The sequence below is a fragment of the Podarcis bocagei genome, assembly GCF_964188305.1.
Source record: "Podarcis bocagei genome assembly, chromosome: 17".
Taxonomy (NCBI): domain Eukaryota; kingdom Metazoa; phylum Chordata; class Lepidosauria; order Squamata; family Lacertidae; genus Podarcis; species Podarcis bocagei.
Genome location: NC_138143.1, coordinates 14,004,386 through 14,027,520, shown reverse-complemented (window position 1 = coordinate 14,027,520; position 23,135 = coordinate 14,004,386). Strand labels below are relative to the sequence as shown.

At 45.2% G+C, this 23,135-nt stretch overlaps 1 protein-coding gene and 1 long non-coding RNA gene across 8 annotated transcripts in view; one reads left to right on the top strand and one right to left on the bottom strand.

Annotated features, from left to right (window-relative positions):
- The window catches only part of SMARCA2 (SWI/SNF related BAF chromatin remodeling complex subunit ATPase 2), a 124,357-nt gene that overhangs the window by 75,885 nt on the left and 25,337 nt on the right, over positions 1–23,135 (top strand). For 6 of the 7 annotated variants that reach the window (XM_081176073.1, XM_081176074.1, XM_081176075.1 and 3 more), the window contains 6 exons: positions 12–58; positions 355–521; positions 2,568–2,731; positions 5,238–5,465; positions 7,468–7,545; positions 12,758–12,976. In XM_081176073.1, coding sequence (XP_081032199.1) covers positions 12–58; positions 355–521; positions 2,568–2,731; positions 5,238–5,465; positions 7,468–7,545; positions 12,758–12,976 — 903 coding nt within the window. Of the gene's footprint in view, positions 1–11; positions 59–354; positions 522–2,567; positions 2,732–5,237; positions 5,466–7,467; positions 7,546–12,757; positions 12,977–22,825; positions 22,937–23,135 lie in introns of those variants that run through there. The other variant, XM_081176078.1, reaches the window with a different exon arrangement.
- LOC308577018 overlaps positions 5,756–23,135 on the bottom strand; it is a 219,816-nt gene continuing 202,436 nt past the window's right edge. Inside the window, exon 4 of the long non-coding RNA XR_014003339.1 lies at positions 5,756–5,922. This is a non-coding gene — a long non-coding RNA (uncharacterized lncRNA). The remainder of the gene's footprint in view (positions 5,923–23,135) is intronic.

The window sequence follows — 23,135 nt, the reverse complement described above, 5'->3', positions numbered from 1 at the left end:
TCCATTTGCAGGAATCCTTTGCTGAACATTTGGGCTATTCAAATGGCGTCATCAATGGGTAACTATTATTTTTTACTTCCTAGAACTTGTCATCACAGAATCTTTTAGAGTTTAAGTGTTTAGATAGTTGCTTGGCTTTAGGTTGGAGCTTTTCCCTTTCTGGGGTTTGTGTAGGGTTTGGGGAAGTAATCCCTGCGCACCCTAATATCTCAGAAGAAACCACATATGGTTTGTTTTCTGCAGTCCATACCAAACATTCTGCTTAACAGCCTATAGGAGAGAAGTAGGATGTGCTAATTGCATGTGCAAATGTCGCCTTGTTAATATTTATTATCCAGCCTTTTCTCTTCACAGAGCTGAGCTTTATCGGGCTTCGGGGAAGTTTGAGCTGCTCGATCGAATTCTGCCAAAGCTGCGAGCCACCAACCACCGCGTCCTCCTCTTCTGTCAAATGACGTCCCTCATGACCATCATGGAAGACTATTTTGCTTTTCGGAATTTTGCTTACCTGCGACTTGACGGTAATGTTCCAAAGGGAAAGGAGCTCGGGATATAAATGAGGGGTGTCTTGTGATCTTGGAGCCAGGGGCTCCTGCTCTCAAACCCCTGTTTCTCCCCCACCTCCAAGGCACTGAGAAGGTGTTCCCTTCCTTCACATCCGTAGAAGTGCCAGCTGCCGGCCAGAAAGTTCCTTGTTTATATCTCACCTCAGCCACAGTGCAGTTAAGACAAGCCGCTCTTGCAACTCCCCTGCCTGTAGGAGTAATTCCCTGACTTACTGGAAATGCAACTCGTGAGTCAAGGCATTTTCAAGCCCTTCCAGTACTGACTCCCAGTCCTTTGCAGTCTTTGTCCAAGGTCTACCTCTTAATGCTAGTTCCGTATTTTTCACATTCATTAATGCTCAGACCATGTTTTTGGTGCACTTAGCTTTTTTCTTCTATGGATGCGTGTTTGTTAGAGTTGAGGTTATTCTCTTCTTTTCCTTTGGGATTGTTCTGTGCATTTTCCTTCCTTCTCTTTTGGGTTGTCTCTGGCTTGCCCTGTATCCTGGGTTGGTCTCATCCTGACATGGGCTGGCGTCAGGGCTGGGAGGGCTCAGGGATGCCTTGACTAGAAGTTGCATTTCTGGGCTAAGAACATCAGGTTGCGCGAGATGCCGCCTGATGGATGGGCGCCCACTGAATCCACCTTTCAGGTGAGTCCCAGCGGGTTCGTTTCCTGCACGATCTCCAGATTATGTTATGGGACCAAGTTGAAAGTGTGCACTCAGTTCGCTGGAGAAACACTCTAGTCCATTGATGGAAATCAGTTTATCTGGGTATTCCTCTCATCTGGTCGAATTCAGATCATAGAAGGGACCCTCAAGGGACATCTAGCCCACCCCCCAGCAATGCAGGAATCTTCTGCCTAACATGGGTTTCGAACCCACAACCCAGAGATCCAGAGTCTCACGCTATACCAGCTGAGCTATCCCATCGATGTTTAAGAAGCCATAGTTCTTAACACTAATTTCCCATGAGATTTTTTTTTTAAAAAAAGTTGAAGTTAACTCGGAAGTTAAAGTAATTTGCTTCCAAAATCTCTCTATTTTAGCATTATTTTTACCTAAAATAATGGGAGAAGTAGAGCTCGTAAATGAATTCTTCTGCAGAAATGTGATACGTTAATGTGATTTTAAAAATTAATCACACTATAAATCTCATGCATGCTTGTTTTTCTCTTGGGATGAGTTACTTCACTAAAGAAACTTTTTTTTACCCCCTAAGTATGTAGATATATAAATATATATCAGTGAATTTCAGAGCATTCTCCCTTTAGCAGCAATCACCCCTGTCTGTGACTGAAATTCAAATGTTCAGTCTTTATCTATTAGAAGAACATACTTAGCAAAACAAAATATTTCTAGATAAGCAGCAGTTTGAGCCTTCTAATTAAAAGGTATTCCAAGGCTTCAGTAATATTAAATGCTTTGATCCCCAATGTTTTTGCTTAGCAGTCAACCTCATTTTTTCAGTAACATCGCTTCAAAGTAAAAGGCTCAGGATCACAGTCAAAGCTGGGTGGTTTTCTTTAATAAAAAAATTAGAATAGCAGATGATAGTTCATCAGTACTCTGCATTGACAAAATGCAGAATTCTGCAAAAGCACAAATTCTGCAACTACAACAAAGTAAATAATTACATAAGCGTTTATACATTATTTTTTCCTATCCCACCATTTGGCTTTATGAATTGAAAGACCCACAGCAGATAAGATCTCATACAACATACACATCATTAAACGCTCCTCCTCCTCCTTTTCTCAGAGCCTTATAGAAGTCAGTGTCTTTGCTCCTTCCGGTTCCCCTGGAATCAGCACCCTGTAAATGCTGCAAATAACAATGTTTGTGCCAATGCTGGTGGTGTTTATTATAGCCATTCATACAGACAGCTGGAACCACAGTGGCTTGTGCTGATTTTGAACCCTATAGAAGGACCCTGGCAAGAGAAAGGAGAATTAGAGGGCATCATCGCCTAGAGATGCTTTGCAATGACACGTGCTTTTTTGCCTGCTCCTCTTTTCAGGGACGACGAAATCGGAGGACCGGGCAGCCCTGCTGAAGAAGTTCAATGAGCCCAATTCCCAGTATTTCATCTTTCTGTTGAGCACGAGGGCTGGAGGCCTGGGCTTGAACCTCCAGGCAGCGGATACCGTCATTATTTTTGACAGCGACTGGAATCCCCACCAGGTTATTTACAGACCACAATTTCTTCTTCTTCTTCAAATAATTTTTTATTAGTTCTTACACATATAAGGGACACTGGTGACGCTGTGGGTTAAACCACAGAGCCTAGGACTTGTCGACCAGAAGGGTGGAGGTTCGAATCCCTGCAACGGGGTGAGCTCCCATTGCTCGGTCCCTGCTCCTGCCAACCTAGCAGTTCGAAAGCATGTCAAAGTGCAAGTAGATAAATAGGTACCGCTCTGGCGGGAAGGTAAACGGCATTTCCATGCGCTGCTCTGGTTCACCAGAAGCGGCTTAGTCCTGCTAGCCACATGACCAAGAAAAACTGTGGACAAACGTTGGCTCCCTTGGCCAGTAAAGCAAGATGAGCGCTGCAACCCCAGAGTCGGCCACTAAGGGACCTAATGGTCAGGGGTCTCTTTACCTTTACACATATTTTCCAGCATAACATCCTTTTAAACATAATTTTAAAATGTTGGGCTATCACAGCCTAAGACAGGGGTCAGCAAACTTTTTCAGCAGGGGCCCGGTCCACTGTCCCTCAGACCATGTGGGGGGCCAGACTATATTTTGAAACAAAAATAAAAAATGTATGAATTCCTATGCCCCACAAATAACCCAGAGGTGCATTTTAAATAAAAGCACACATTCTACTCATGTAAAAACACACTGATTCCCGTACCGTCTATTGGCTAGATTTAGAAGGCGATGGGGCTGGATCTGGCCCCCGGGCCTTAGTTTGCCTACCCATGGCCTAAGACTTCCTTCAACCTCGACTGATGGTTTCTAAAGTCTTTTTAATTATGCATTTTGTTTCTATAATTATTGCTATAAACTCAAATTTCCAATAATTCTTTTCACAATAATTTATAAATTACTCCTTACAAAACTTCTTGTAACCCTACAAGCGATGTCAATTGGTTACAATTGCTTTCCATATATATCGAAAACTTCTTAAATTCCTTTAGGAAAGTCTAGTCCTGCTGGTTCTGAATTTTCCCTATTAGTTTCGCCATCTCAGCATAGTTTTAAAGAGACACAAACAGTGCACTAGATAAATACACATTTAAAGCTAGATGGAGCTGGCGGGGAGTCAATGGAACTAGAAGAAGACTGTGATAAAGTGTAATAGATATTGACAATTCTTTGATCTTCATCTGTTATGGATAATTCTGAATTTGTGTTATTATTTTTAAAGTTCAATAAAGTAACTTAAAAGCTAAAGAAAAAGAAACCATTCCCTTTGCCAATTGCATCTGTTAGTGGAGGGCTGCCTCTCATCTCTGAACTGTTTAGAGAAGTTTTTAATGACAGTTGTTTTAATGCATTTTTAATCTTTTCTTGGAAGCCACCCAGAGTGGCTGGGGAATGTAAAGGTAAAGGTAAAGGGACCCCTGACCATTAGGTCCCTGATGGGCAGGGTAAATAATAATAATAATAATAATAATAATAATAATAATAATAATAATAATAATAAATCTCTTCTGCCAGAGGAAGATTTTTTGGCTCCCCTTTGAAAATGTCGCTGCCAACCTCTAGATAAGGAGGGTTTGGTATTAGCGCTGACAATTGCCCAAAGTACAGTGCAGAAACGGATTGGCAGATGAGACAAGCAGGTCGCTGTTGCTTCCTGGGAGCAGGAAGGGCTGGGCAATGGGGACGTCGGTGGGGCGCAAATGCCCCCGGGAGTGTTGCCCTATTGGGATGTCAAAAAACCCCCAGAGCAGATGGGGGGGGGGGACAGGGAGAAGAGAAGAAGCCCCACTGCGCACTGCCAGGTCGATTTCTGTGGATACAACCCCTGGTCTCGAAGTAAGTCAGAATCAAAGGGCAAACTGGATATTTCTTACAAGAGCGGGAGCTCAAATGATTAGGGAACCAGAATTGGATTGTTTGTTCACCCATCTTAGGAGAGGGCAGGTGCTGGCACCACACAGCCAGTGAAATGAACTCTATCCCAAATGCACATTTCACTTACCGTATTTTTTGCTCTATAAGACTCACTTTTTCCCTCCTAAAAAGTAAGGGGAAATGTGTGTGCGTCTTATGGAGCGAATGCAGGCTGCGCAGCGATCCCTCTTGCTGTTCTGGCTTCTGAGATTCAGAATATTTTTTTCCTTGTTTTCCTCCTCCAAAAACTAGGTGCGTCTTGTGGTCTGGTGTGTCTTATAGAGCGAAAAATACAGTAAATGCCCAAACTCATGAATTTCATGAAATATATTTTATTTGGGAGCTGCCCAGAGTGGCTGAGGAAACCCAGCCAGATGGGCGGGGTATCAATAATAAATTATTGTTGTATTTATTTCGTTAAATAAGCCATGCTTCTCTCATATAATCCTGTGCACCGAAAGCTTAAAGTTTAAGCAGTTTCTCAATTTGGCACTGTGGCTTGTCATATTTAGCCTTTGATCTTTATAAGTTTATATATATGTAAAACTGTGGCTTCGTTTTGCTTCAGCCAGCCCCCTCTCCCGGGACTAATCTGTTCCACGCAATGTGTTTTTCGCAGGACTTGCAGGCACAAGACAGAGCCCACCGCATCGGGCAGCAGAACGAAGTCCGCGTCCTGCGACTCTGCACCGTCAACAGCGTGGAAGAGAAGATCCTTGCCGCCGCCAAGTACAAGTTGAACGTGGATCAGAAGGTTATTCAAGCCGGCATGTTTGACCAGAAGTCCTCCAGCCACGAACGGAGGGCTTTTCTCCAGGCCATATTGGAGCACGAAGAAGAAAACGAGGTAGTCTGCAAGCTTGTTTTAAGCCTTGAAAATTTAAGATTGCATTCCCCTCTCCCCCACTTCCAGGATCGAATGCTCATGGTGTTATTGGCTATGTCTACTCTAAAACCAGGACGCGGGTGGCGCTGTGGGTTAAACCACAGAGCCTAGGACTTGCTGATCAGAAGGTCGGCGATTCGAATCCCCGCGACGGGGTGAGCTCCCCTTGCTCAGTCCCTGCTCCTGCCAACCTAGCAGTTTGAAAGCACAACAAAGTGCAAGTAGATAAATAAGTACCGCTGCAGCGGGAAGGTAAACGGCGTTTCTGTGCACTGCTCTGGTTCGCCAGAAGCGGCTTAGTCATGCTGGCCACATGACCTGGAAGCTGTACGCTGGCTCCCTCGGCCAATAAAGCGAGATGAGTGCCGCAACCCCAGAGTCGGCCACGACTGGACCTAATGGTCAGGGGTCCCTTTACCTTTACCTTACTCTAAAACCATGTGCCCAGGCAGTCTGAACTCTGTGGCCAGCATTAATTACCCAAGCCAAGCAAAATTGCATAGTTTGTCCTACTTTGTATATTTGGGCATGTTTGCTCTTTTGCATAATTGATGCTGGTCATAGGGAGGAAAAAGAGATACGCGTTGGAAATGACAGCCATCCTTCTGGCTTCTGAAATAGCAGCAGCAGGCATTGACCATGTGCTTTTGTGGCTACGTTTGCAGCTATAATTACTACTAACTTGATGAAGATGTCGTTTTGGGAGAAGGGAGGTGATGCTAGCAAAGATTCCTTGCATGGAAGCTGAATTCTGCACTGAATATGCATTCGTATATGGATAAGACGGACAAATTAATTCTAGAGGCAAAATACATTTTTTCCCTTTCAGTAAGGTACCTCAGGGGACGCGGGTGGCGCTGTGGGTAAAACCTCAGTGCCTAGGACCTACTGATCGTAAGGTCGGCGGTTCGAATCCCCGTGGCGGGGTGAGCTCCCGTCGTTCGGTCCCAGCTCCTGCCCACCTAGCAGTTCAAAAGCACCCCTAAGTGCAAGTAGATAAATAGGTACCGCTTTATTGCGGTTTAGTCCTGCTGGCCACATGACCCGGAAAGCTTTCTGCGGTCAAACGCCAGTCCCTTGACCTGAAAGCAAGATGAGCGCTGTAACCCCATAGTCACCTTTAACTGGACTTAACCGTCCAGGGGTCCTTTTCCTCCCCCACTTTTTTTCTTTTTACTAATAAGCACCTGGCTAATGGAGCCAGAAAGAATTCCCTTCCCTTAGCCTGCCTGGTTCTGCGGTTCTTTGGGTCCAAGCCAAAGGGGCTGCAATGAAGACTAATCTGCCACATTTTTTTGCGTGGCTTTGCCCCTTCCCCAAGCCCTCTCCTGTCCCTGCCGTATTTTGCCAGATAGCCATTCCGTGAGCGACAGTGCAGTCTTCCTGCTGTCTATACAGAAGTCTGTGCACTTGCTCGGGAGCAATGGCGTTGTGCGTGTCGGAGTAGAGCTGTGGCGATGACCTCCTGGCCAGGGCATAGCAGCTGCCCAGCTGGGCTGGGGCAGGGTGGGTGCGCAATTGAAGGCAGGCAGGTGCACCTGCAGGAAGGCCACTAGCTCACCTGAATGGCTGCCGCCTCGTTCCCCCCCCCTTCCCACCCAGGTAAGCAGCAGTGAAGGGAGGGCATCTTTGCCCCCCAACACATGCCACTGCTGCTTGGGAATAAATCCAGTTGAACTTGAACTTCCTTCTGAACAAACATGCAGGTTTTCAATATACTTCCTACGAAGGAAGACCAGAAATTGTATTAAATTACCACCCATAAATAAATAAATAAATAAATCATTATAAAATTCAGAACAATTTTCTTTCTACAGACTTCCATTATTTCTTGCATATGGTTTGCAGTTGTTCAGACTGGGCAAATCGACAGATGTTTTTTACACATGTCTCATTAATGTCTGTGCATCTTGATGTGGGTGCATGCCTGTAAATTCTGTGGTTTTTGTCTCCTCGCCTGCAGGAAGAGGATGAAGTTCCCGATGATGAGACTCTGAATCAGATGATTGCGCGGCGCGAAGAGGAATTTGATCTTTTCATGGTAATGATACCATACAATCCTACTTTAAATCTTCCTTCCTTTGATTCCCTTTGCAGCTCACTTCCTAGCCTAGTGGTGGAGTTCTGTTTCAGGACTTTTTGAAATTCTGAAGATGGGGAATGCTGGCACTGTCCGAGCCAAAGACCTTTTGTCCTTTCTGGGGCATCCTCTTCCATAAATGCACCCTCCTCGATAATGGCCTTTTCAGGGGCCAGTGAAGATTTGCACAGTCCCCCTTGGTTCCCTTGAAATCATAATAATATAATAATAATTTATTATCTATACCCTGCACATCTGGCTGGGTTTCCCCAGCCACTTTGGGCAGCTTCCAGCAAAATATTAAGAAACAATAATTCATCAAATATTAAAAACGTCTCTAAACAGGGCTGCCCTCAGATGTCTTCTAAAAGTCAGATACTTGTTTATTTCCTTGACATCTGATGGGAGGGCGTTCCACGGTGGGCGCCACCACCAAGAAGGCCCTCTGCCAGGTTCCCTGTAACCTCACTTCTCGCAATGAGGGAACCGCCAGAAGGCCCTTGGAGCTGGACCTCAGTGTCCGGGCAGAACAATGGGGGTGGAGACGCTCCTTCAGGTATACAGGACCGAGGCCGTTTAGGGCTTTCAAGATCAGCACCAACACTTTGAATTGTGCTTGGAAACGTACTGGGAGCCAATGTAGGTCTTTCAAGACCGGTGTTATATGGTCTTGGCGGCCGCTCCCAGTCCCCAGTCTAGCTTCCGCATTCTGGATTAGTTGCAGTTTCCGGGTCACCTTCAAAGGTAGCTCCACGTAGAGCGCATGGCAATAGTCCAAGTGGGAGATCATGGTGCAGCCATGGTTGAAAATACATCACATAAACTAGTAAAGTTGTAGATTCTGGTAGGTAGCCGTGTTGGTCTAACTCAGTAGATAGATAGATAGATAGATAGATAGATAGATAGATAGATAGATAGTCCAGTAGCACCTTAGAGACCAACTAAGTTTGTTCTTGGTATAAGCTTTCATGTGCATCTGAAGAAGTGTGCATGCACGCGAAAGCTTATACGAAGAACAAACTTAGTTGGTCTCTAAGGTGCTACTGGACATTTTTTTTTTAGTAAAGTTGTGTTCCTGTTCTGAGAATTCAGCCCCTGTGTTGCCCAGTATGGAGGGAAATGAATGGATCTGAATCTACCGCGATCTCCAAATTTTTTGCTGATGAACCAGATGAGTTGTTCTTTGTTCCTTCCTACAAAACCAGTATGAAACATGCTCAGTGGACTGACGGAAAGTCTTGGAGGGGCTGCCTTTTTCCCGATGTGCCACAAGAGGCTGCTGTTGTGCCTGCTCGGCTGATAATCCAACTGGTCGCTCCTCTCCGCCTTTCCTGCCCCCTGCCCCTTTCCGTTGCTTCTCCGCCACGGATCTGGGGAAATGAAAGCAAGCAGCTGCTGCTGCGTCCAGAAAGAGTGTTTCGCTCCAAGAATAGCTATCGGTGGCTGTTTGTTTGCTGCCCTTATCTGGCAGCAGTCAAGGCAGCGTACAAATTAAGCTACACAACAAAAATCACTAAATCAGAACAAGGGACACAGCACATTTTTTAAAGCCACCTTTTTCAGACAGCAAAAATGAAGGAACGCTTTTGGGTTGTATCATTGTGCAGAACGCTAGGAGGGGCTAAGAGCGGTGGATTTATGACAATGGATAAGAAACGGGGAATTGGCCATATTCACGAACCAAGGAAGGGAAGGGGCTGGGAGGCCAGTCAAAAAGCAGGAGCGCAAATGATTACAGTGGTACCTCAGGTTAAGTACTTAATTCATTCCAGAGGTCCGTTCTTAACCTGAAACTGTTCTTAACCTGAAGCACCACTTTAGCTAATGGGGCCTCCCACTGCTGCCGCCGCGCCACCGGAGCACGATTTCTGTTCTCATCCTGAAGCAAAGTTCTTAACCTGAAGCACTATTTCTGGGTTAGCGGAGTCTGTAACCTGAAGCGTATGTAACCTGAGGTACCACTGTATCACAGCATGGGCATCTTGAAAGCTATATTTGGCACTTTGGGTACCTGCAAGCTCCCTGTACCCTTGAGTGTAGCATCTCAAATTGCCTAACCTCTGTAGGGGCATCACTACCCTTTTGGGGCTGAGGCAAATAAAATTGTCTTTCTCCCCAAAAACCGTTGCAGGTACCACTTCTTTCCTGCCTCCCTTCCGTGAAATGAGCCTGCAAGCTCCTTTTAAAACAAAACAAAGCTAGGTCCCTCTGGCTTCCTTTTGAAGGGCCAACATTATGGTGACATCAAGCAGAGTTGTCGTTGTCATTTAGTCGTGTCCGACTCTTCGTGGCCCCATGAACCAGAGCACGCCAGGCCCTCCTGTTTTCCACTGCCTCCCAACTCATGCTGGTAGCTTCGAGAACACTGTCCAACCATCTCGTCCTCTGCCGTCCCCTTCTCCTTGTGCCCTTCATCTTTCCCAACGTACGGGTCTTTTCCAGGGAGTCTTCTCTTCTCATGAGGTGGCCAAAGTCTTGGAGCCTCAGCTTCAGGACCTGTCCTTCCAGTGAACACTCAGGGCTGATTTCCTTCAGAATGGATAGGTTTGATCTTCTTGCAGTCCATGGGACTCTCAAGAGTCTCCTCCAGCACCACAATTCAAAAGCATCAATTCTTTGGCGATCAGCCTTCTTTATGGTCCAGCTCTCACTTCCATACATCACTACTGGGAAAACCATAGCTTGAACTAGATGAACCTTTGTTGGCAAGGCGATGTCTCTGCTTTTTAAGATGCTGTAAGCAGAGTTACAGGACAGTAATACAGACCCACTGACATAAAAACATAGGTAATTAGAAGTACCCATGTTTAAAATCATAGAGATACCCAGCACCCAGAGATATTTTGCATGCCTCACCTTTCTCATGGGCTAAACTTATATTACCATAGCAGAGAACATGAGCCAGGAGCACCTTGCATAAATAATTTTTACGCTGACCAGGATGCTTTCCCTTCTTCATTTTGATAAGTTAATGAAAACTTCCAGGCTCTTGTTGATCAATTTGTGGGAGTTTGGTGACTGCCTTGCCCTCAAATGCCTCTTCAGGAATGCACATAATTAAAAATATTTCAAACTGCATCTTCAACTCACACCTTGCAAATGAATTATGCCTCCTCTGGAAGAAGAATATTCTGCGCATTATTCATCTTACAGCACAGCCATTATCAGTGGTGTGCATTGCAAAATGGCTTGGGCTCTGTGTCGGCCTTTCTCCGGTGGGCAAGGCCATAATTATTTCAAAGCTGCAAGGCTAGATAGTGTCAAGACTCTATGTCATGTCCAGTCCTATAGACATACAAGAGCTCAGGATGTTTTTTTTCCAAAGCTGCCTGATAAATGAGGATCCCTTCTCAAGCTTCATTCATCTTGGTATGGAAGTGGTTGGCTTATTAAACTGGAATAATCCGTTGGAAAACACATCCACAATCTAAGTTTGTCTCTTGAGCTTGAAAAGTAGATTCACACCTTGGCATTTCTTGCACACAGTCACAGTTCCGCTGTTTTCTATGGAGGTAGAAACCTTATCCAACCTTCCGTATTTTTTGCAGTGTGGGGTCTTTCTTGTCAGGTTGTTGACTCTCCAAGAGCCTTTTCCAAGAGCCTCCGTTTCATTCCTCCTCTGCAATTCCTTCTGGTTTTCCTCAGCCAGCAGTCCATGCCTCTGGAACCCTCTTAATCCTCACTGGGCTCTTTCTGCCCCCTTCCCAAGTGTTTTCCCCTTAATTTTTCTATTTTTTTGTAGTCTGACGCAGCTTGAGGTTCCTCCAAACCTGTTGCCACCTGCTTTTTGTAGGTAGATTGTTCTGTTTTGGCTACCTAAGGATCCGCACACAGAGAATAAATTCACTATTAGTATATAGGAGGAAACATTTCTTATTCTTAGACCCTGGTGTCAACCATGTTTGTCCTTGGAATTTTTTTTTTTTTGCCTGCTCATATATTTGGAGCTGACCTTTCCCAATGCCTTGGGCAAATCACATTAGAAGTATTTTTGTCTCCTGCCATCACATTAGTTTGGGGAAAGGGGTGTTTAAAAATACTTCTTTGCCTGCACAAAAATTTCATTGTATGCTGTCTCCTCAAAGGAAATGTCCTATTCAGAGTTCAAGCCAGCCGTTTCTTCCAAGGAGGGCATCCCATTCTTCCCTCAGCAGCCATGATCAAGTTGTTCTTTTCTGATTTTCCCTCTATTATCTGTGGCTTCTCAGAATTGTTAAATGTTTTTTGTACTTTTGCAAGTCTCAAGGTTCCCCACAAGCATGCAGATAACACCCTCTTGTTTGGGCTATGTCTCTGTTCGTGCTCACTATCTGAGTTGACACGCATACCAGCTACCAGTGTCGTAAATTTAAGAGGTGCTGTTTGCAGATATTCCTGTACTTTTCTTACGTTCCTGTTGCGTGGGGACCGTTGGCAGGAAAGCAAGGATAGCACGCATCCGGTGAAGTGAATTCTTCTCCACCGGAATAAAATTCGTTAGTCTTTGTTTCTGCTGCAAAAGATTAAATAGCTACCCCTCTGAAACAGAACGGACTTCTGAGGTTCTGTAAGTTGGAAGTGCTTGCTGGTTTATTTATCTATTTTAAGTACCGTTTATCATCACCTCTGGAATTTATTTACTTGTTGGAAAAGCCATCCAGATGTCTGAATATGTATCCAAGTGATGCTTACAGAAAGTTTATTCAAATGTAGTAAGGACTTTAAGGTCTTCGTACCGCTGTGTAATAGATGGCTGATATTTATCCTTCTAGGACTGGAGTGTAAGTCTCTTTAGTGACCATTAGGGCATGTCAAATTCATTCTCCATTACAGGTGCTGAAAATGTTGGCATTTGGTAAGCATTAAAGCACAGGCAAAACAGCCCCAACAAAATATGTTCTAGTTTGCGGAACCCTTGAAAGTGCCCCTTCCTCCTTTTTTCTTTTTCTTCGATTGAGCATCTCTTGGTAATTTAAAAAAAATAACCCACCCAATTTTCAGAAATTGCCTGTCACGGTAATTTGCATTTTGTTGAGATTTGTTTGAATAAATGTTAAGTCATTTGATAAAAAATAAATTGAAGGGAACTTTGTTGAGAGAAAAGAAATGGCCGAAAATTCTGCAAACCTCCAGCTAGTTCCAAGCTTCCAGCTTGCTAGAAATGTCTCAAGGGCGGCCTGTGTTGTTCCCGCAGCGAATGGACCTGGACCGGCGCAGAGAGGATGCTCGGAACCCGAAGCGGAAGCCGCGCTTGATGGAGGAAGACGACCTTCCGTCTTGGATAATCAAGGACGACGCCGAAGTGGAAAGGCTCACCTGTGAAGAGGAGGAGGAGAAGATATTTGGGAGGGGGTCCCGCCAGCGCAGGGATGTGGACTACAGCGATGCTCTGACGGAGAAACAGTGGCTGAGGGTATGTACCATCTCTTCCTTCCTTGATGAGATTTCTTTGTCTATTGATGGTGAGTTAGAGCGATTTGGGCAGCAAAATGGAACCACGCATGGCGGGGAGCAGGCTGTGAAGGAACAACTGTGAACTGTCCCAGTGTATGAACTGCAGAACCGTGGTTGCTGAGGCTGGGAGAGCGTCGTCTTGCTTTTCCAGCTCTGGACCTGATGCCCATGGAGGGATACGGTTATCTTTTCCCTCCCACAGGGTACAGGGCAGTTTTTTTTTGGGGGGGAGGGAAATATCGGAGTCCGGAGATGGCGTGTGTCTCGGCGCACATCCACAAACCCAAATTTCACCCTAATTAATCTATCTGGGACTCTGCCCCATTAGCAACTAAATTGTCCTTGCAGGTGGGATGAATCAGGACTGGAGGATACAGTGGTACCTTGGTTCTCAAACTTAATCCGTCCCGCATGTTCCAAAACCAAAGCGTTCCAAAACCAAGGTGCGCTTTCCAATAGAAAGTCATGCAAAACGGATTACAGTGGTACCTCGGGTTAAGAACTTAATTCGTTCCAGAGGTCTGTTCTTAACCTGAAACTGTTCTTAAGCTGAGGTACCACTTTAGCTAATGGGGCCTCCTGCCGCCGCCGCGAGATTTCTGTTCTCATCCTGAAGCAAAGTTCTTAACCTGAGGTACTATTTCGGGGTCAGCAGAGTCTATAACCTGAAGCGTCTGTAACCCGAGGTACCACTGTAATCCGTTCCAGACTTTAAAAAACCACCCCTAAAGCAGCAATTTTACATGAATTTTACTATCTAACGAGACCATTGATCCATAAAATGAAAGCAATAATCAATATACTATACCATAAAATAAAACAGTATTGTAGATGATAAAAATGAAAATTAAAAATTTTTCTTACCTGCACTGATGACAGTCATTGTTTGGATGGGGGGCTTTTATCCATTTCCGCAGTCACACAATCAATCAATCAATAGCTGAACTGGGATCCACACAGTCACAAAAACAAATTAACTGAAAAAGCCTCAAAACAAAAAAAACGCAGAATAAATAGCAAAAACAAAAGCACCAAATATAAGCTCCACATATCCCCTTTGCAGTGTTCTAACTGCAATCGGAAACGGAAGGCTTGAATTACAATGGGGGGGGGGAACATAAATTAGCAGTGCAACAGGAAACACAGGGGGACTCAAAACAGAGCATGTTCAGCTTCTGAAAAAAGTTGGAAAACCAGAACACCTACTTTCAGTTTTGCAGCGTTCGGGTTCCAAGTTGTTCGTGAACTAAGCTGTTCGAAAACCGAGGTACCACTGTACTGTTTTAGTTTCAAAGTGGTCAGAGCTCTTAAAAGCTTTTCTGACATCCTGGATAGCCAAGATTAGGACTGCTGCCTAGCAAGGTGCATCTCCTGATTCTGCCTCCCATCCTCATTCAGGATACAGTAAGGGGCTTGACGAAGGCAGGGAAACTTCCAGCTTTTGCCCCCCCCCCTCCCTGCCTCCCTGTTTTCATGCCTGGGAGTCCCCTTAGTACACAGAATCCAAAACCCTTCTCTTGTCCATGGATGGTCCCATTTTGCTGCCCTGTTGATAGGCACGGCATCAATAAGTTTGCTATTAAAAGGAAATATTACGCTGACAGAGAATAAAACTGGGTCCAACAAGATTTCCTACTCCAGTTAAAGGTCAACGTAATCTTTTCGGGCGGGTCGTATTGCTCAGACGCCGTCTGCGCTGCAAATGTCTCTCTGCCTGGCTCTTTCTCCATGTCACTCATATAATTAAGTAAGCACTTCTTAATTGGATGCAGGCAGTTTCTTGCCATTTAGTAAATCGCTAATTACTATGTGTCACATGTCTGGTTGGGGAAATGATTAAAATCTTCCTTAGAAGTTTACAAAGGCATTCGTTCTTTCTGTCTTCGTGGCCTTCTGCCTGCTAGACAAGGCTGAGATCCAAAAGCCGGCCTCAGAATGAGAAACGGAATAGGTCATTTAAGATTTAAATTCTTATCTGTCCAGATGTTTTGATTCTTCAGAGGCTCCTCATTACAATATCCCCAAATACTCTAGCCTGTCAGTTGCTTATGTTGATGAAACATCTGGCTCTTGCTTGCTTGGGACAGAGGGGCCACTCCGGAAAATTCAAATGCAGTTGCATCCCTGTCTGGAAAGGAAAATACATTTCCATGCTGCAACTTCTGCATCAGGGAGATTAACTTTCTGACAAGTAAATGGCAGCTATGAAAACCTTTAGTGCAGATGTGCAGAAGTGAATATGCCGTGTGTTTCCACTGGCCACCAAGGCAGATTTGATCTACACTGCCCCTTTCCAGAAATAGGGGTTTGGCTTCAAAGACTCATAAGTGGGAGACATTATTATTATTATTATTATTATTATTATTATTATTATTATTATTAGACGCGGGTGGCACTGTGGGTTAAACCAGAGCCTAGGACTTGCTGATCAGAAGGTTGGCAGTTCGAATCCCCGCGACAGGGTGAGCTCCCGTTGCTTGGTCCCTGCTCCTGCCAACCTAGCAGTTCGAAAGCACGTCAAAGTGCAAGTAGATAAATAGGTGCCGCTCTGGCGGGAAGGTAAATGGCGTTTCCGTGCGCTGCTCTGGTTTGCCAGAAGCGGCTTAGTCATGCTGGCCACATGACCCAGAAGCTGTACACCGGCTCCCTCGGCCAATAAAGCGAGATGAGCGCTGAGTCGGTCATGACTGGACCTAATGGTCAGGGGTCCCTTTACCTTTACATTCCCCAGCCACTCTGGGCGGCTTCCAACAAGAGATTAAAAATACATTAAAACATCAGTCATTAAAAACGTCCCTAAACAGGGCTGCCTTCAGATGTCTTCTGAACGTCAGATAGTTGTTTATTTCTTTGACATCTGATGGGAGGGCGTTCCACAGGGCGGGCGCCACCACCGAGAAGGCCCTCTGCCTGGTTCTCTGCAACCTCACTACTCGCAGGGAGGGGAAATAGAGAGAGAGAAAAATAGTTGCTGGGACTGATCAGTTAATGTTTGTTCAAGATCTCAAACTTGGCGCTCCTAGGCAGCTAGCAACTGTACCCTCCGTATGGCACCAGCTGCAGCTGCCCCTTGGGACGCCATTGCAAGCTGCCCTGCTGCCAAATCAGACCATAGGTCTATCTACTCCAATATGGTCACTTCCGATTGACAGCTGTACTCCAGGTGTTCATGCATGAGTCTTCCTAGTCCTTCCTGGAGATACTCTGGATTGAAATGTGCATCCTTTGCGTGCAAGGCATCAATTGCACCACTGAGCTACGGCACATTCCCTTGCTTGCCTCTACCCCTGCTTTGTGCCTTCAGTGAGGACATTGAGGTCTCAGTACTCCCTTTTTTGCTGTTACTTCCTAGTGCTCAACATCACCGGCGCACAATATGCGCCTCCTTACCAGGGGCTGCCCAGAAAACACCCACCACAAAATCCTTCCTAGTCCATTTCCCCTTCTGTAATTGGCCAGGAGTGACTGTTCTTAGGAAACATCATCACAACGCAGCAGAAGCCAGAATCAGGATTCAAAATGACCTTACAGATTGGAGACCAGGGCCCAAGCTAACGAAACTAATTTCAGTAGGGACAAACGCTTAGGCAGGAGGAACCAGGTGCACAAATATAGGATGGGGGACACCTGGCTTTCCAGTAGTATATTTGAAAAGGATCTAGGGGTCTTGGTGGACCACATGCTGAAGATGATGCAGCTATTCTAGGCTGCATCAACAGAAGTCTAGGGTCCAGACCAAGGGAAGTCATAGTCCCGCTCTGTTTTGCCTTGGTCAGACCACACCTGGAGTACTGTGTCCAGTCCTGGGTGCCACAATTTACGAAGCATATTGACAAGCTGGAATGTGTGCAGAGATCAAGAAGATCAAGAGTCTGGAAACCAAGCCTTATAAGGAATGGTTGAAGGAGCTGGGCATGTTTATTCTGGAAAAGATGAGGAGAAATGAGAGTCATCTCAAGGGCTGTCACATGGAAGATGGAGCAATCTTGTTTTTTTGATGGTGAAATGGTCTCCCATGGGAGGTTGTGGGCTCTCCTTTCATGGAGGTTTTGAAGCAGAGGTTGGATGGCCCTTGGTCAGGGATGCTTGAGCTGAAATTCCTGCATTGCAGGGGGCTGGACTAGGTGACCGTTGGGTTCCTTGCAGCTCTCAGATTCTCGGATTCTCTTGGCAGCCTGAAGGCATTGAGCAGAGATGGGAACAGGCGGCATTGTCCCACCGTTAAGCAATTTGTGAATATTGTACATGCAACAGGGTGGGGGTTGAGTGGCGCATACGATCCGTCTGTTGTGTTGCGTGCGCATCGTTTGAATTGCAATCCGCGGCTGTGGAAAATGACATTGCACACAGACTAAAACAAATCCACAAATTTACGCGCCTGCCTCTCTATTTTTTCCTTCATGCACCGTACTCCTTTGTGTGGTTGCCGATCAATAAGTTAGTTTCTGGTTTCTTTTAGAGCGATGCCTTTGCCTAGGAAAAAGTGAGATTTCCAAGTATTTTATACTCTTTGTAGAGCAAGGCTGGAGAATCTTCTTTCTCTGGTGAGTCCCATTCCCTCAGAGATAGCAGTCGACCAAAAGTGTGCAGAGCTGGAGCCAATAAGGGGGGCACCACTTCTCTCCCCCCCCCCTTGCCACTCCTTGTTTTCTCTCCCTCTTGTCTTGCCACTTTCCCCCTCCCAACCCCCCATTTTTAACTTTCTGTCCGCCCACATGGACTTAGGTGAAGGGCTGCCCAAAATTACACCAAGGGACATATCTCTTTTTGGAACGAAAGGCAGTTATAAATCTGTTTGATGATGATGAAGATGATGATGCTCTCCACCGCTGTAATTGCAGGTCTAATTGAACCTGTGTCTCTTCCACCTTTTTCTTTCAAAACAACATTACCAAGCAAGGAAAAAGCACTGCTTCATAAATACCCCTTCTGTCTCAAAACATCATAATCTTACAAGGCCAGTTTTATTTTACTTGGCCACTAAGCTGTCAGTCAGTTGAAAATTCAGTAATGATTTACTTTTACTGCTTGGAAGGTGGGTTACGGCGGGAAGTTGCTATTTTCTCAATGGTGGAGTTTGTTCGCTTCTGTTCGTAGGAGGGTAAGAAAGAAGGCAAAGGCAATTCTTCATTTTGAACACCCAAGCTGCTGTTTTAAAAGAATTAACTAGTATGTTTCAGTAACTTTTAAAATTAAGACCGAACAGTATGGCCTCATAAAAATTAGGAGCAAAAAAATGATTGCAAGAATCCAGCAATCTGCCAGCATCTGTTGGGTTTCTTTTAGCCCTGGGTCAGCACAGTGTATGGTCACATTAAAGGTAAAGGAACCCCTGACAATTAGGTCCAGTCGTCACCGACTCTGGGGTTGCGGTGCTCATCTCGCTTTATTGGCCGAGGGAGCCGTCATAAAATAGCAACTTCCGGGTCATGTGGCCAGCATGACAAAGCCGCTTCTGGCGAACCAGAGCAGCGCACAGAAACGCCGTTTACCTTCCCGCTGGAGCGGTACCTATTGATCTACTTGCACTTTGACGTGCTTTCGAACTGCTAGGTTGGCAGGAGCAGGGACCGAGCAATGGGAGCTCACCCCGTCGCGGGGATTCGAACCGCCGACCTTCTGATCGGCAAGTCGTAAGCTCTGTGGTTTAACCCACAGTGCCACACGCGTCCCTTAACCATGGTTATCCCTTTGTAAAATGGGCAGGGGGCAATTTGTGATTGGCAGATGGGGGGCAAGGGATGCGATCCCGTAGGGAATCAGGAGTGTTATGGCCCTTTGAAAACTCCAGTGGTTTCCATAACTATGTTCAAAGAACTATAATCTCTTTATCTTTCCCTACTTTTTGACTTGCAAGCAGAATATGGCTGCTTTTACTTTTTCAGAAAACTCCATTCTAAGAAGCTTATTTATGTAGTACAAACATGCATACAGTGGTGCCTCGCAAGACGGAATTAATTCGTTCTGCGAGTCTTTTCGTCTTGCGATGTTTTTCGTCTTGCGAAGCACGGTCCGTCGCAACTGCGCCTCTTCAAGCGGCTTTAAGAAAAAAGCGAACAAACTCGCAAGACGTTTTCGTCTTGTGAAGCAAGCCCATAAGGAAAATTGTCTAGCGAAGCAACGCAAAAACCGTAAAACCCTTTCGGCTAGCGAGTTTTTCGTCTTGCGAGGCATTCGTCTTGTGGGGCACCACTGTATCCTATTCGGGCTTCTGCTATAGATTAAATACAAGTAGGTGAATAATTGCTACACCAGTCCTTTAAAAGTGCCCAAGAGAGAACGCTAACTGGGGTGAGTTTTATTTTGAGAGTATAATTTTAGGAATGCACTGAGGTGGCTTTCCATGCATTGCACTTCATACTCTCTTTGTGCCTTTTGGGAACCTCTGTGGGCAAACCCCAAACTGCCCACATCCCCGGGCAATGGCTCCTTGCTCCTGTCCGGTGATGAGTCTCTAGGCCAGGGCCAGCTCAATGCATTTTGCCACTTGGTGCAAACCACAAAATAGTGCCAACCCTGCTAGGGAATAAGCAGGGAGTGAATATCTGCATCAGAACCGGGGGGGAGAGGAGAAGGTCAGCAGCTCCTCCTGTTCACCAAGGGGTGCCGCTGAGGACGTGGCACATCAGCCGCCAAGGAGAGTGCGGCATATTTGGCTGCAGCGGCAGCAGTAACAAGCAATGCATTCCTTGGAGGCCAGATCTGCTGCTCCTGTGGATCCTGCCACCTGAAGCAGTTGCCTCCCCTTGCCTCAGGTGTGTATTGCTAACCCTGACTCAGTTGCCAGACAACCTCGGCTTAAGCTCACGGACGGAAGCCATTGCAATTTCTGCGACCGGTTGCAGTTACCCTGGTACAGCTGCACAACTGTGTTAGAGGTTGATGAAATAACATCCCAGAAAGGCTGAAAGGTTTATTTTGGTTGATTTGTTGAATTTATATATCGCCCTATACCTGGAGGTCTCAGGACGGTTCACAATTCCTTGCTGTCTGGCTTTTTCTATAATGTGGGAATGAGACGTGAAATCGCCCCGGCTTTCCATTGGTTGATTCTTTGCTGTTGGGATCTTGCCTTCGTTTCCTCCCGTCCATACAGATAAGAGGAAGGAGAACTTCTTGGACTTTTTCACGGTGCAGAGGTTGTCCTGGTCAGGACCACTGCTTTGGACGTGCCCTGGTAGAGATGTTCCCCTGAGGTGGGCAGCCTTTGGAAAATACCACAAGGAGTAGTTCTTCCTAGAGCAGTGGTGGCGAACCTATGTCACACGTGCCAATTTGAACTGTATTTGTCTCCCCCCGGTGCTGATTTTCTTGAGTCAAAATGAGAGTACCCTAAAAAAAAAAATTAGAATAAAAGCACTGGTTTATACCATAAAATTATATATCAGTGGAAAAACAATTTAATGAAGAATATAATGCAATAACTTTTATGAAGGATTATTTATTACAACAGCAGTCATAAAGAAGAAATGTGAAACAGACAGAAAAAATGAGAAATACAGGTTAAATTGCCGTGTTGGCACTTTGCGATAAATACCGTATTTTTCGCTCCATAAGGCGCACCTACTTTTTTGGGGCGGGGGGATTCAAGAAAAAAAATATATGCAGCTCTTGGGGGCTTTTGCGGGATGTGGGGGAAGTGAGAGAGCCTCGCTCTGTCCCTTCCCCCCACCTCCTGCAAAAGCCAGGGATAGCCGCTTTGAGGGGATACCCCAGAGCTGCTCAGGAGTTCGTGGGGCTGGCGGTGGGGGATTGCCCGGCTTTCCCCCAGCCCCAAAGAGCTTGTTGGGGCTGGCAGGGGAAGCCCGGGTTCCCTCCCCCCAGCCCCAGGGACCACACATTCGCTCCATAAGACACACAGACATTTCCCCTTAGATTTTAATAGTGGGAAAGTGTGTCTTATGGAGTGAAAAATACGGCAGGTGGGTTTTGGCTTGCAGTTTGGGCACTCGGTCTCTAAAAGGTTCGCCATCACTGTCCTAGAGCTTGAAACGTCCTTGGTCATCTTCCAAACACGCTTGCCTTTCCCCCCATCCTTTTAAATTCCGCGACCTCCTTGGGTTAATTCTGGGCAAAATGTTCAGCTGGTAAGGAAATGTGGCTTAAGACAAGTGTCTCCAGAAGCTGAGATGGGAACAAGCCTTTTGCTTCTCCCGTGGAAGCTCAAGTAGACCATTTCACCCAAAACTAGAAAATTATGCTTTTCAGGATATTAAACCAACCTCAGAACCGTGTTTTAATACTGTGGCTCGTTCCAAAGTTGCTTTCCCCAGTTTCCCAGTTCAGACAACACAGAAAACAATGGCAAATTGGAGAGTTCCCAGTTTGCTTGCATTTGTGGACAAAGGACCTGTTCATATCTTGTCCCCAAACTTCATCCCAACCCCCTTTTGCAACCAAATTGTGCTGCTGGTATAAAATCTCCTCCCCCCCTTTTTATTATTATTGTGGAGTAATAGGTGCTAAGTTGATTAATATAGGGTCGTATGAGCATTAAACTCGGCAATTTCAGTGTTTTCGGGTGTGGAAGTTATTGGTGGTTTTGAGTGCTCAGACTGTGTTTTGTGTGGGTGTTTGTAAATCAAGATGCATTTAAATTTGTTTGTGAACCAAAGCCAAGGTTTGTAGGGACTCAGAGCTAATCATGTTTTTGTATCCATTGTCTTTTGTAACCAAAGACACCCCCCCCAAGATATTTCAGTTGCAGAGGCCAAAAATCAAAATGACCCTGAGGAATAAAATTAGACAAAGTTCTTGGGAGCCCTACTTGTTGAATAATCATTCTCTAAGCAACATCATATATGACATTATCACGTGACTAAGAATGGCAATGCTCGGTTGTATTTTGACTTTTTAAAAAAGTGAACTTGACTTCTGTAACAAATATGCCATTAATAAATTCAAGGTAGGCTTGACCTGCTATAACTGGATTGTGTAGCTGGTACTGAAAATCTTTGATCTGATTAAAATAGTGTTAATTTCCATGGATTGTCAATAGAATGCAGAATACCAGCTTCTGGGATTAAGAGGTTAAATTTAAATTATTGGGAAGTCTTCACAGAAGAATGGTCAGTATCCGTATGCTACCCACAAATTTATAGAACTCATAAATTCTAATATGCATATATCTGCTGGGTGAAAATGATATAATCTGCTGCAATATCATTTTTATTCAGATCCCTTTTGAAATCTTGCTAATTTTGAAATCTCAGCAAATCCAAGCAGCCTTCTAGGTGTGGCACCTGAGAGCATGAGAGGGTGGCAGTGGGATTTGGGTATGTTGCATTTTGCAGGATGCACATGCTAAAAACAGAAATATTTCATTCCTTACGCTTTTGTCTCAAAGGCATGTTAAATCAGGAAGATTTTCAAAGTGCTTCTGTTTTTAGCAATCCCTGCATCTCCAAATTTAAGAGAACAATGAAGCATCTTTGTGTGTGTGGTGCAGCTTTAAAACGCACGCCTCTCTATTTTGCTTTTTTCTTTTAAAAAAATGTGTTTATATCCCTTGGATTTTTTAAAAAATATTAATGTACTGTAATTAAAAAGCTTCCGGGAAACTGCCCTCCCCCCCCCTTCCAAAGAAAATAATAATAATAATTCCTGATTTGAGTTCCTGGAATAATAAGGGGGAAATATGATAAGCCCTTGTCAATATTAAATCAGGCTGGAGGAAGGAGGCTTCAGGCCTTGTGGAAGGTAGAATGAAACAGCAGAATTGAGCCCCTACAACCCTCTCAGGATTGCATTTTCCATAAAATAAAATTACTTGTGTATGAAAACATAGCCTTTCCCGGGCTCTCTTTTCCCCCCTGATCAGCTGATGAAGAGACTAGCAGCTCGCTGCTTTGCTGGCTTGTTAATTTTATCCCCACTAACTGTGATTTCCGATAGCCGGCCTGCTGCTGATAGTGGTAAGGTAAATATCCTTTTTCCTTGCTGTCGTGGAGATTCAGTCGAGCGGCATCCCGGGCATGCCTAGGTGTGCGCCGCATCCCAGGCCGGTGTGTGTTGCTGCCGCGTTTTTCCGTGCACAAACGAGGGATTAAGGGGAGCAATGGCATTAACTGTTGACAGCCTTGCATGCTGCATTTACGATGAGCCTCTGAGATTTGCAG